Genomic DNA, 14,837 nt, shown 5'->3' with positions numbered 1-14,837 from the left:
TGCAGGCTACAATGAAGAACAAGACAAATAAGTAGCACTTCATCAACATGCTCAGCACCAAACTATGGGCAAAGAACTGCCAGACACATCATGCTGCAGGTGACGCTGATCTCCTCATAGTGCAGAAAGCGGTGGAGTCTGCAGCCACCACTGATACTGTGCTGATCGAAGATGACACAGATCTACTCATCCTGCTCATCTACCACACCAACCTCGAGTCATGTAACCTAGCTGTTCTTCCAACCGAGCCAAAGAAGAATGTGAAGAAACCGCGTGTCTGGAACATGAAGTCTGTCAAACAGCAGTTAGGCCCCGATGTATCACAGCACATTTTCGTCATGCACGCTCTCCTGGGATGTGATACTACTTCCCGCGTGCATGGCTTTGACAAGGGAGCTTCCCTTCACAAATTCAAAACCTGTGCGCACTTCCGTTAACAAGCAATTGTGTTTGATAGACCGACAGCGTCCACCGATGATGTTGTAGATGGAAGCAGGAGAGAAAGCCTTGGCATGCCTGTACAATGGGAAGCCTGCAGAGTCACTCAACGTGGCGCGACATAAGCGGTTCTGCTAGAAGGTCGCTTCCAGCATTTCTCATGTGCACCCCAAAGTCTACCGCCCACATCAGCAGCAGCGAAACACCACAGCCTTCGTGTCTACTACCAGGTCCGGCAGTGGAAGGGCATTGCAGCTGATGAGCTACGATCAGATGACTGGGGTTGGCGGAAAAGCAGTGGAGGAGTCGTGCCCGTACAGACGGACTTGCCACCAGCTCCGGAAGAGCTCCTCAAGATGATCCGCTGCAACTGCCAGACAGACTGCAGCAGTCTGAAGTGCACCTGCAAGAAGCAGAGCATAGAGAGCTCAGCTGCATGTGGCAACTGTAGAGGGTCAGAATGCACAAACTCAACCCAAGTTTCATGTGACAGTGATGACAATGAATAGACTTTTTGAGGAAGATTGACGGATCGAAGATGGTAGTCTGAGGCTATGGTAACTGCATGCAGTATTATAATAATTATGACCTATACATGTACGTTGTCCATCAGGCATGCCGCATGCCATGATATATAGTTGACACATCCTCAGAACAATGCTTTTTGGTCAGGTTTAGCGTATTGAAATGTGTGTCATTGGATCCCTAGCCCAAGAAAATGTACGTTTTGCACTAAAATTCTAAGCCTTTAGAAGCAAAAATATTGGGAATTATCAGGTTTATGGCAGCCATTTGGGAAAATGGCTGCCATTTCAGCTTTTTTTGTCAGGTTTAGCTCATTGAAATGTGTTTCAAAGGATTTCTGGGCCCAGAAAATGTATATTTAGCACTGAAAATCAAAGCCCTAAGTCATTTAGAAGCGGAGATATTGCGAAATATCAGGTTTATGGCGGCCATTTTGGAAAATGGCTGCCGTTTCGGCTTTTTGGCTAGGTTTAGCTCATTAAAATTTAATTAATTTGATTCCTTGTCTCTGGAAATGTATGTTTAGCACTTAAAATCAAAACTCTATGTTATATAGACACAGAGATATGGGAAATATTAGATTTACAACAAAAATATGTGTTTTATATCGGTTGCTAGGCATATTATTACCATAGCAACGGGAACTAAGCCATATTTATCATTAAAATAGGATAAAAATGCATCATTGGACATCATACTTCCTATAAAAGTAGTCATCTGCTTGGTGATAGCAGTTTCTCGTGATATATTCTATTTCTCACGCCAATATGTTACCGTTGCTAAGGAGAAGATAGCCCTTAGCAACCAAATTTGCCATTTTGGCTCATAACAAAGTTTCAACTTTAGAGCGCTATAACTTTTTAGTTTGAAGAGTAATACACTTGAAATTTGGATATGATATCAACCAGGATGCTGAACAGTTTTTCAGCAGGTTTCAAGTTGGTTTGCATAATAATCAAATAAATATGGAGAAATATGTATTTTTGCGCAATTCACATTTTTGGAAAAAATGGTAAAAAATCACACTTTTGGCTCAAAATTGGTAAGCAAATCATCCCAAAACCTATTGAATGAGGTTTCATCTTGTAGGAAATGTAATTGTCTTTCATATGACACCTTATGCATGGTAAAATGAGGTACTGTTAAAAAGTAATCCCCAGAAATGTACAACAGTAGTTATACATGGCGGCCATTTTGTAAAATGGCCGCCACGGAACTTTCCCCCACCAGGATTCCTTAAGACTTTTGATATGTTATAGAGGACATATTTCTGGGTATAAAACAGTTGACAGACTTTCTGTTGCAATTAGTGGGAGGTTGACCCCTTTTTTTTCACGAAATGCCTGGACTAGTACACACTGGAGGGGAAAAACTATCACGTTAGATGTGTACAATTGTCATCATGAATGGATTGTAGTCTCACATGAATGAACTTATTCATTCAGACAATTTACTGATATGAAAGGAAGAAGAGAACCATAACACAGAGCCTAATATTTTGTTGTTGTGCAATGTCTTTTTGTCAACATACACTTCACACCAATCATATTAGGCATAATATTTTACGTTTTTGTATTGTTATTGTTTTCTTTTAAGGCTGACCAAAGACTTTATCTGTGATTTTAAATGAAAACAAGTTTTCTCCTTTTCCGAAAGGAGAGACTAAAGTTCTTACAAAGTTGCATGATTAAGGCTAATTCCCCTTATCAGTCACATCTCATCTTCCTGTTTCTCTTCTAATAAGGAGGTCCGTGGTGGTCCGCTGTGAATGTTTTTTCTTAACAGGTCTTAGTTTTTATGAAGTATACACCATAAATCAAGCTGAAATGATACCCCCAGGACTTGAGCATGAGATATATAGTGTAATTTAGGTAACTGTGATATAAGCTCTCTGTAAATTATTCCTATAAATAAAGGCCCTTTTACACTGATCAAAATACTCATTTTGAAAATCTATTTGGTTATTTAGTCATTTACACTACTTGAGAAATGTGTGAGGAAAATGTTGGTGTTGACTAATTCTGTTTTTTGGGGGTGAGTCGTGCAATTGTCGCTGCTCTCAATGCGATTAGCGCAGAAGTGAAGAGAGTTGGGTAAGCGAAACACGGAATGATTCACTAGTGTATAGAGAGTGAAGACTGCAAAAACTGGTGGAGATGCAGCGGGAGTTTCAGCAAGAGTTTCAGCAGGAGTTTCAGCAGGAGTATATAGAAACTTCACTCTAGAGGTGGGTTTTTCATTGTGTCTGTCCAATGAAACTCTGCACTTAAAGGCCCACTGCACTACTTGTAGCTACTTGCGCCCTCTATATAACAAACAATGCCTAATCAGTGACCATTGGTCCCCCATGATCCTCTTTTTCTTATGTTAACTGAGAGCTGAGTTGATGAGATAACCACCTGTCCAGTGACCTTGCAGGGCGGTCTAATCCCTCCTGTAAACTATGGCAGATAAGCTTTGAAGGAAAACCCATGTTTTAGGGGTTGGCAGTGTGAATGGCCCTCATCTTCTACTTCTTTCACCACAAAGCATTGCATGGTCAATGGTATGGTCATGGATGGCCCAGGGTTTGAAGCTGATGAGCCTTGGGGAAATAAGATCTTGATAGAGTATATAGTGTTTACAATTTAGCATGTCCGTTTCAAACCCAAGGGCAGTTTTATGATAGAATGATTGATGCGCATTAACTTTGCTCCATCTTTTTAGAGATTGGGTTTCATTGGTTATTTTCCTTGGTCATTTTAAGGTCAATGGCTGAAGCCTTGTTCGGAATTTTATTTCTGGGAAACCAGCTTTTCCCAAGATACATTGTATATACCTGCTTACCTTCTGTATTGCACATATGCAAATTAAAGCCAGAATATTATCTAATGACATTTGTTAATATAATACTTCCATAATTACTATATCCTAGCCTTATGCCTAAACTGCAATTTCCAGATATTGAATTTGATTTAGAAGTTGTCTTGTGTAGTGAATTTTATTGGTAGTGAAAATCAGAATTGGACACATATTTTCTTAAAAGTTACTAACAATGGTAAGGGAATCTTAGAGGATACAATGCTCTCAAAGCCATGATTTTGTAGGAACCTCAGATGTTTTGAATTTTCTTGTCAGTTTTGTGTGACCTGTCTGCTTGACAAATATTTAAAAGAAGTTAATGATTTGTTTAAAAGATATTAGTCATAAAATATCACCTTAAAAAACAAACTGGTGGTCAGTAAAAAAATAAATATTGTATACACAGGATTCTGACAGGTCACTACAAACTAGATCAAGTTCTGTTTGCTATCAGATTGTCAGGTTCAATTCTGGTCATAGTTGTAAATGTTATTGATTACTGTGCAGGTGAAGGGTCATCGACAGAAATGAATCGACAAAAATGAATGGACATTTGTTCATGCCTTATAAAATGTACAAGTGGAACACAGACATGTGTATGCGAAATACAGGATATGTAAGCTAAAAATTACAGTAAGGGAGATATATTCTGAAATGTTGAGTTTAGAAAGGATTATTGTGTTTGGATAATGCAAGGTAATGGGCAACAGAAAGTCCATAAATGATGTATTTATCCAGCTCCCTAAGCATATGAAGAAAATTCATTTATCTTGGACCTAGGTGTTATCATACCTATGCTGTACATTGCCTGAACTATCTGTTAAAAATAATCACAGCATTTTAAAGAATTATTCTTTAATCCACATTGCATTTCTGAATACAAGACTGCAAGTTAGTTTCTCCAAATTCAAAATGCTTGTAGAAAGGGGAAAAAAGAAGGAGGGGGTGGGGGAAAGTATTTTGAAACCTTTTAAATTGTTTTAATTCGTATTTCTTGTTAGCACCTAGCCATTGAATTCATTAAATGTAATGGAATCTCGAAAAACAGAAAGCAATAACAAATAAAATGTATAGTGAAAAAAAAAAGGAGTAGATAATTACGATATGATTTGTTTGATATTCTCCATCTATCGAGCTATTTTTGTTTGTATGGTAATGCATGTATAAATATTTCTTTTTTGGGGGGTTTTTGTTGTTGAAAAAAGGAGAGTTTATAAAAGTTGTATGGGAGTAACTATCTAGGATATTTGGCTATTATTTTTTCTTCTTCAGAAGTAGTAACAAAGCTACTATCCATTATTCATTCCTCATGCATTTTGAACAATATATGGTTCAAAGTCTTCCTTGCCTATGATTCAAAGCAAACCATTAGCCATTTTTTACACTGCTCAGGAGGTTATCAAACTAATCACTCAATTATAATCAGAAAAAGGAGAGTAGCGTTTGTGTTATCTTATTCATTCTCTGCTTATAAATAATTTGGTTGCTTGTTATCAGTGGGAGAGATTGACTTGTAATCTTGGGTGTAGTCGTGTGCTGAATAACTCATTTCCTTAGTAACGCTCAAATTTCTTGTTGTGGTCTGTTCGAGAGTAAAAACCCCCACTTTATCCCCAGATTTAACCTGACATTCAACTTGGAATACCTTGATTACTCTTCATGTCCATTTCAGTTATTGTTTTTTTCTCTCCAGGGATTGACTTGTAGATTGACTTGTAGATTAATATAAATGCATATGAAAAGAACTAACAAATGCTGATAGTAATAGTACATTGCTGTTTTACCTGTAGAATATCGTATGTGTATAATTCTCTGATAGTTCCTTAAAGATGAAGTTGAGTTCTGGTCATGCAATTGCATTGTGAAAGAAACGGTGTGGAACCGACCAGAAAAGGTTGATCATCTAGCATAAGAATTAATGTGTATTGCAAGGTTCTGGAATCATCAAAGTGATAAGAAATGTGGCCAAGTCTTGGTAAAGTTACAAACACTTGCACAGAAAGATGTATATGGGACTACACAAACATGTGGCGTAAAAAGCCGCCCCCCCCCCCCCGATTTTTATGATGTTACATGCATATTTAGAATATGAAGGCATTTGAAGAGCCATGCTTTTCAGGGAACATGTCTTAACTGATGTTCTTCCACACTTGCATAATAAGAATGAGTAATGCTCACAAATTATTTGTCACCTCTTCCCAGAACTCAACCTTCTCTTTAATCTCATGTTGTGCTCGGTTTTGCTATTTCATTAAATCCTTCTTCTTTTGCTATTGCCTTTTCTTTGAAATGCAGAACTACCTCAATTTGTAACTCAACTCGAGTCTATAATAGCTTATCAGGGAGGGGTCGCCAGGTTTCAATGCGATGTCTATGGTGTCCCTAAAGTAAACATAACATGGAAACATATCGCCGTCAGGAGTGGCAGTGAGAGAACGAATATCAGATTAGATGCTGTCAGGTAAGTTACACATCTCTTTTTATACAACTTTGATAATGCAGGTTTCAACATTTCCCAATATATTTTGGAAGATTAGTTTGAGACCCAATAAAAAAAGGATAAACTTACATACCCAGGAGGGATTATGTTTAAGTTCAAGCAGATTATTACAAAAATGGTAAAATCAGGTATTACTTCGAAATAATAATAATAATAATAATAAAGATAGATTTATTGAGCGCATAATAAACCGAGGTTTCTCTATGCGCTTTACAAAGTAAAAGACAAGCAAGTACAAGTATCCTTTAAAAAAAATTATTCATTTATTTTTTGCATGTAAATCAAATGTGTAAACATAATTTGAAATATCACCAATTCAAGGTGTAACATGCCAATTCATTGCATAATTGTGTTAATAATAGTAGTCCTAATCCCCCTTATCTCCTCTTATCTCCTAACCCCCCTACTATTATTAACACAATTATGCACTGAATTGGCATGTTTCCACCTTGAATAAGAACTTTGAATTGGTGATATTTCAAATTATTTTTACACACTTGATTTACATGCAAAAAATAAATAAATTAAAGTTTTAAAAGTATATTCTTATTTGATGTGACCACTGCTCAAATTTCTGTTCGTGTATATGGTCAACACCCAAAAATATTATGTTTTTTTCTTATGCCATTGCCAGGCACGTAGTCCTGCCGAACGGTGTACTTCAGATTCACAATATAACACAAGAAGATGATGGCAGGTACAAGTGCATCGCATCCAACTCCTTGCAGACTGTGCGCAACAACTCCGCATTATTATCAGTGCTACCTCAAGTGTTGTCTCCGAAAGCTGCATCTGATCTAAAAATCGTGCAACGCCCCGTCTCACTACGACTGCTACCAGGGGAAGATGCCCTGTTAGAATGTCTGGTGGAAGGAGCACCTCTAAGAGTTACCTGGAGGAGAAAAGGTATGTTCCAACAGCTTAAAAGGGGAAGTCCACCCTGATATTCAGTTGGTGTTAATAGTAGTAGAAAAATTAGTGAGAGTTTGACCAATATCCGGTTAAAAATAGAAAAGTTGTGAATTGTTGAAGTTGTCATCAGTGAAACACAAATTGGCAACACAGTGATATATCTTTGTACAGAAAATTTTATAAACTTTCATTTTCTTACCTATTGTTGATGAAAGAGATTTGTTTCATACGGGTTTGTATAAAAACATATTTGAAATAATTACATTACATATATAAGGTGAATGTATGAATGAAACTTCTCTGAGGGTAAATACAAATTATATCAGTTATTTTAGCATGGGGCAAATGAGAGGGGAGCTTGCGAGGTACGTCACTGAATTGCCAATTTGTGTTTAATTGATCTAACCTTCAAAATTGCTCATATTTTCATTGACCTGTTTCTCTCATTTTTTAGCTTCTAATAAAACCAACTTAATATCAGGGTGGAGTTTCCATTTAACGATTTGTCTCATGAGGTTAAAAGGCTAAATGAAGTATTTTTAATAACCTACTGAACCAGCTCTATTTGAGATATTAATTCATTTCGATAACTTGCTCCTATGCATATTTTATGTCTAAGCTATTGATCCTACATGTAGGTTCTTAAATGGTGGCCTACAAGATGTCAACGATAGAAATAAGAATATAATTTTAATTTAATAACAAATTTTCTGAGACTTCTGACTGATTTGAATCTATCACACCCTTTTAATTAGCAAAATACACAACTAAAGATCTTGCTCAATAATAACAATAACAATAACTTAATTGAAGGTGTGAATTTAGATGGTTAAATCTCATTCATTGTTACTCTAATACTGGTAATTGTATTTTCAGTGAAGAGCTGATTTTTGTGGCATGAATTTGCAATGATGCATGTTTATTCCGCCTCTCTTTCTACTTCTCTCTCCCTTTCTCCCTCCCTCTCTCTCTCTCTGACTTTTTCTCTCCTCCCCTTTTCTCTCTTCCTCTGTCACTTCATTGCATATGATAAGCGGCTATGATTTCAGCGGCCTACTATCTTGTCACTATTAATCAAAGCAATTCCAAATTCCAAATCTGCATTCCTTATGTGATCCACAGATTAATTAATGCATTATTGAATTGGAATGAGTAAACTGGGTCGGCAATTGAATAAGTGATCCACAATGAATATTAGAAGACGATGGGGCACAGATGTTGTTGGCATAGCTCCACCCTCGAGTGCCTATTTAGCTTTCCATCCCTTCAGGCTATTTCCCAGTAATCTATTTACAACATGCACATTACATGTAATTGGGGCACAATCTGTTTTTCTTCCTATGAGACATTGTTTTCATGTATGAAGATTAATAATTTCCCTTTCATTGAACGATTTTATCCGCTCAAACGTGTGGTTATCACCACTTTCTAAATCTTTGTCAGATGTTTGAATATAAATTGTTTTGATTTTATTTCTCATTGTTTTAAAAGTCAAACTTCAGAAGAATTTATTGATTAAAAAAAGAAAAGAATTACCAATTTTAAATTAGAGAGGACAGACACATATACATGTACTTAATATTGTACTTTAAATGTGCCCAGTAGTCTTAAATATTAATGAAAATACAACCTGAAATTAAATTTTTAGAGTGTGTATTAAGTGCAAATTTGTTCGAATGAAGTCAATGGAAAATTTGAAATTTGTCTCCATTTTGTAACCTGGGCATGGTTCCATGAACCAATTCTCAAAACAGCATCATAGAATAAGCCTTGATACCATTACCTTCTATTGTTCATGCTTGCCTAGTCTCAACTTCTTTTGAAGCAAATATATACATACAGTCGTGTTGTTAGTGGACGTCATTCAGGTCTTAAACGTCCTATGTCTTCTTGGAATTTCTCTTTTTCCCCTTTCTTATCAAGATTTTAAGTGTAATTTGGAAGAGATAAAAAGATTTAAATGATGACGGGATAATGGTGTAATGTGTACAAGAATACTGCTAGTAAATAATTGTTAACAATAAGAAGGCATCCCTAGAAGTAATATTCAAAAGGGTTACCCTAGGTCATATTGAAAATAGACATGCACCGTCGCCGCCATGTTGTCATCTTATATATTTTCTTCTTCCAGTTAGCAATCTTGTTTGCGGAATGTTGTGATCCAACAATTTCTCTCAATGTGTAAAAGAATACTGTTAGTGAATAATTGTTAACAATTAGAAGGCATCTCTAGAACTAATATTTAAAAGGGTTACCCTAGGTCATGTGAAAATAGACATGCACCTTCGCCGCCATGTTGTCATCTTATTTATTTTCTTCTTCCAGTTTAGCAATCTTGTTTGCGGAATGTTGTGATCCAACAATTTCTCTCATTTCCTACTCGTCATGCAATCATTTCCTGTATTTCCCTCTTGTCATGAAGGAGTGAGAGGGAGGGGTTAGTCACTCTTCACTCTTTCAATACAGCGCTTCTACTAAACTCTCCCCTCGATGTGCACAACAAACTTCTTCATGTACATGCCATTATACGTTTGTAAGGTCTCCATGCCCAATATTTGAATTTATCCGTGCCTCTTTCCTTGTAGGCCTTTGTAGTTTTTTGTGACTGTTGAAACAGAAAATTGTGTCAATTCTTCATTACCTATACAGATTATTCTTTTTGTTTTTGTTTTGAGAACTGGTTAATCATGCCCAGGTTACAAAACAGAGACAAATTTTTTCTAATTTTCCATTGATTTAATTCTATGATAATTTCATGACAGATTTGGTTGAGTGAGTGTCATGTGTAGTTGCTTTCCTAGAACTTCGCCATTGTACACTTCACGTCAATATGTGTGAATGTTTTCATTGAACAGCTAGAAATATCAATATAATCACACTCTCAAAAGGTTATGACCAGATAATCAAACAGAAGCTCTTTCAAACAATCAATTTTAAGGGGGACGGAGAGTATGTAGGTATTTAAATTTTTAAAGCACCTTTTTTCTTTATTAGGTGCCCTCCCATCAAAACGTTTGCTCAGAGTGATTGATAAAAGAGGCCAATGTATTGTAACAAAATGATTCACTGACCTGGGTAAATATTTGTACGTGAGGAGGACAGAGAATACTGAGAGAATCAGGTGTATTCTCAAGAGCAATATCAACATTTCAATAATACTCTACTTGTGTGTTTAATACAAGGGGTACAGGGTTCACATTCTATGGTCCAAGGGTTTGCCCAGCATGAAACACAATATTTCCGATTGATTTAGTTTCATACATGATAATATTTTTTTGTATTGGTTATAAATTTGGTTTGTAGTGATTTGGGGTGATTGGCTAGAAAGTAAATAACACGTTGACCTACACTTATTGGGCGATGTTGGTGGATATTTTTAAAGCTGATATTTCACTGATTGCTTTCAATCCCATCTTATTAAGAGACAATTATACACTTTGTATGTTTGGAAATCAATGACTTATGAAATATGGAAATCTATACATTTTTTCTGATAATATGTATTTTTACAACAAATAATGATATAATCAGGCCTGAAAATGACCCAATTTAAATTGGTTTCCTGATTTTGTGGGATTTTTTCCTGATTTCTTCCCGATTTTCCCCCCTCATAAGCGGGGGAATGTTGTTAGATGCCATTCCCTCCCCCCCCCCCCCGAATCCTCTTTTAATTTTTAATTTTAATTCACCCCTGTATAATGTAGAGGGTGGCAAGGCAGAAAGAAGATTGTTATAATTTCAATTTTTATGTCATGCAATGTATAAGTTGTATTATTAGGCAGTCAAATAGAAAAGACAATTATTTTGATTTCATATATTAATTTGTTACTTGGTAAAAAGAAATTATATGATATCTTTATCGTTCTTTCAGATGGGCGTCCCATTCGCAGAGAAGGAGTCAGTTATCCCGGTGGGAGCAATCTTTTGATAAGAAAAGTTCGCTACTCACTGGACAATGCAACCTATCGCTGCCATGCTACAAACCCACAAACAGGCCAATCCATCTCGGCTGAAGCATGGCTGGATGTCATGTGTAAGTTAATCCTTTATACCATCTTTTATTAATTAGTGTGTAGAGTTTCATTTGGGTGTATCATTATCCTGTCAGAATATATATTAAATGCTGTCGCATTTGTCTTGTTTTTACATATGATAGAGTTATCATGAAGGCACGATGCATGTATTGAAAACAGTTTTATTATGATTAATATTCTATAGTTTTTGCTATTTACTTATATGTAATTTTTCACCAAATGTGATAATTCCAAACATTTGTTTTCAATATCAACATGGTGCAACATTTCTGTGCATTTAATAATCTATTGCATGAATTGTTATCTTTCTTGTATTCCCAGCCCCACCTGTAATCACAGTGGTGCCTCCGGTCATTCACAACAAGGTCATCGGAAGCAAGATCCGATTCTGGTGCCAGGCGACGGGTAAGCCACTCCCGCAGATCACCTGGCTTCACAACGGCGTGCCGGCGCTCATCGATGACTTCCATAGCCACATGAACAACAATGACTATGTGATCTCCCAGCTGTGGTGGGAGGATGATGGCATCTACCAGTGTGAAGCCAAGAATGATGCTGGTAGTGCTGTAGCGAGTGGAGCGGTTACCATCGATGCATGTAAGTAGTGGTTTCTGGACTGTAGGATAGCTGCATATAGTCATTAGCTTGATTTTCATTTAGTGGGGCTGAACCTGTCCTCGATCTCTTAGTGGTTCGGCTCATGGAATCCTTCTGAAGAAAATGTAACATTGACTGTATTACATCATCATTTTACATCATTAACCAAAAAAATGCAGTCGTTTGCTGTTTTATATATGAACAAGGCTCAAAGTCGACCTATTTAACATGACAAAGAAAAAAAATCCAATGTTTTTTCAAAATGAATAAACCCATGTGCAAGGGTTTTGATTTGAATCATATTAGGTAAAGCCCAGGATAGAATAGGATGCTCTGACATATACTCTGGCAACAATCGCTCCAGTATTCTAAGGGATAGGTTATGGGTTAGGTTTTAGGGTTAGAGTTAGGATTTGCTAGGGGGTTTTGTGCAGGATTGAGGTATTGACTTTGGAGCCATTGTCATTGGAGGATGTGTCTTACAACTACAGTATAGAGATACTCTAAATATATGGTGCTATTTTACAATTATATTTTTGTCTTTCACGTTGAATTGTTTCCTTGCCTCATACAGATCCGGAGGGCACGTACCCAGGGCCTATCCGTAACCTCTCCATCAATCTGATCTCTAGTCGGAGGATAAGGGTGACATGGGAGCCTCCTGCCGATCTACCTGCTCCAGTCATAGCTTACCACCTGGAGTGCAGACCATTAGCAGGGGGTGAGTAATACGCCCCTCTCCTGGGATTCACTTGCGGGGGATGGGGAGAGGGTTGGGGTTGGGGGTGGGGGTGGGGGGTTGGCAAGAAAATGAACAGGGATGACAGTTTTTCAGGCCGTGGTCCGATTTTAGTTCCTCTTCACCTCTCAATTTCAGCCTTTTCAGACATGATATTGTATATACAACACATATGGAAATCCAACATGTCAGTTATCTTTTTTCAGGCTCATTAGGTGAAACCAATCGGTATCCCTGAAAAAAAGGATAGTGGGGAAAAGAGGAAGGAGTAAACTGAAATATTTAAAAAATAAAAACATTAAAAAAAGACAAACCGGGTAGAGCTTCTTCTTGTCTGTTTTCTTTGATCATAGAACGGAAATAGCGTCCGAGTCTCGAGGCATTCTCACCTTGAAAACAAGTAATCAAAGAGAATTCAAAGTACTAGTAAATGTTTGTTACAGACTATTAAACTAGCTGAGCTACATAAATTTCAGTGCAAACAGCAATTTTATTCATGTAGACAGAGATAGAATAATGGAATCATGTATCTCCCTTCTGATATAGATTTGGATGCAGACGAGCAAGTGGTGTCCAGCCCGTCCTGTGACCTGAACGCGCTGGAGCCGTACACCGAATACAGGATCACCGTGCAGTGCTTCACCACAAAGGCACCGTGTCCACGCTTTCAAGAATATGTGATGACTGCACAGGATGGTAGGTATTGTTTCTTTACTGATGGTCGTCTGTGAGGAGATTAAGAAATAGAAAGAATCTTCAATTTCTTGGTTTAAGCATCACCCATGACAATAGTTTATTCATGTGAAATATTGTTCAGATCAACATTTGGATAGGGCTTTGAAACAGTGCCATTTTGTAATCTTTAGGAACAGGGGTGTTGCTGATTACAGACAGGAAAAGGAAAATTCAACAAATTTAGTGGGAAATCCAGATTTGTATTAAGTAAAAAAATCTTATCTTAAACTGCTCAAAGAAGTATATTAGATCATTTTGCAGCATAGGGATTATCAATTAGTACGCAGGAAAGGAATCATTCAATGGCCAAATTTATAAACTTTTATTCATACTGGCTAGACCTGTTCCTCGTTTGTTGTATTCTTTAGCTTTGGTACGTTATTTCTTATGAAAAGCCATACCTAAAATGAAGACGAACCAAGTTTTAACAATGTCATTTTGTATTGAAAAACAGTTATTTATTGCTTCTGTATACTTGTGTCTTTTGTCCCTGAACAGTTCCTACAGGTAGTCCAGAGTTTTCCTTAGGGAGCGAAAGCCCGACCACCATCACTGTCACCTGGGATGAGCTTCACCCTCATCGCGCTAACGGCATCATCATTAACTATGGCATCACTTATTGCCGTGCCAACAGCGTATATTGCAACGTGACAACGGTAGACGGGGACCTTGAGGAGTACACCATTCGTGGTCTGACACCCAATTCCAACTACAGTGTGAGCATGGCTGCGTCAACCGCGGTTGGGCAGGGGAGCTACTCGGGCAATGTTACCGTTGAAACACCAAGGAACATCAATGAGACAAGTAAGTTGGTTTCAAGTACCTCTTGATAGGGGAAAGGGAATGGGGAGTAGAGTCAAGCTAGTTGGATAACTGGCAAATTTTGGGGCAGGTATGTTCAGGAGAGCTAGTCGGGGACAGTGGCTCCACAGTTCATCTCGAATTTACCCTGCCCGAATGCCCTATTATTTATAAAGTCTAGAAGCCTGATCTGTCAGCTGTGCTGATAGTTTAGCATGTTTTGCTTTGATTCCTGTAGGGGACCCAAGTGTGGATATGTAGCAGTGATCATTTCACGTAAAATGAATGGAAATTTGATACCTTTTTGTGTGAAAATTAGCATAACAATTCAATCAAAATTCTCAATCATACGTAACATGTGTAAGTGAATTTTTAAAGAATGTATTTTCACCGGCATATAGAATTGTTATTGTTTTGCTTTAATTAATTATTTGCTTCTTCTCCTATGTGATGTACCATGATCACCATTACAACATAAAGTGGACATTACATAACTTTGCTTTCTTATTTGCTCCTTGTAGCCCCAAAGCCACCATTACATTTGCAAGTGTTACCGGTGAACCACACCACATTAAGAGTAAGCTTCCAGCCAGCACCTACCCCACCCATCACGGAGGGCTACAAACTATTGGTATCCAGGAACATGGCTAACAATTGGATCACCTATCTCTTACCTGTGGACACCATGGAGTACTATGTTACAGGCCTAGGTAGG

The 14,837-nt window shown here is 37.5% G+C and overlaps 1 protein-coding gene across 1 annotated transcript in view; it reads left to right on the top strand.

Moving 5' to 3' along the window:
- The window catches only part of LOC763790 (protogenin B), an 83,604-nt gene that overhangs the window by 35,169 nt on the left and 33,598 nt on the right, over positions 1 to 14,837 (top strand). Inside the window, exons 3-10 of the mRNA XM_030997748.1 lie at positions 6,100 to 6,265; positions 6,939 to 7,210; positions 11,088 to 11,249; positions 11,572 to 11,847; positions 12,422 to 12,568; positions 13,133 to 13,282; positions 13,820 to 14,125; positions 14,644 to 14,832. Of these exons, the coding sequence (XP_030853608.1) occupies positions 6,100 to 6,265; positions 6,939 to 7,210; positions 11,088 to 11,249; positions 11,572 to 11,847; positions 12,422 to 12,568; positions 13,133 to 13,282; positions 13,820 to 14,125; positions 14,644 to 14,832 (1,668 nt within the window). The remainder of the gene's footprint in view (positions 1 to 6,099; positions 6,266 to 6,938; positions 7,211 to 11,087; positions 11,250 to 11,571; positions 11,848 to 12,421; positions 12,569 to 13,132; positions 13,283 to 13,819; positions 14,126 to 14,643; positions 14,833 to 14,837) is intronic.

The sequence above is a fragment of the Strongylocentrotus purpuratus genome, unplaced genomic scaffold (assembly GCF_000002235.5).
Source record: "Strongylocentrotus purpuratus isolate Spur 01 unplaced genomic scaffold, Spur_5.0 spur5_contig_858, whole genome shotgun sequence".
NCBI lineage: Eukaryota > Metazoa > Echinodermata > Echinoidea > Camarodonta > Strongylocentrotidae > Strongylocentrotus > Strongylocentrotus purpuratus.
Note: the sequence above shows the minus strand (reverse complement) of the source record. Positions and strands in the feature narration are given on the sequence as shown.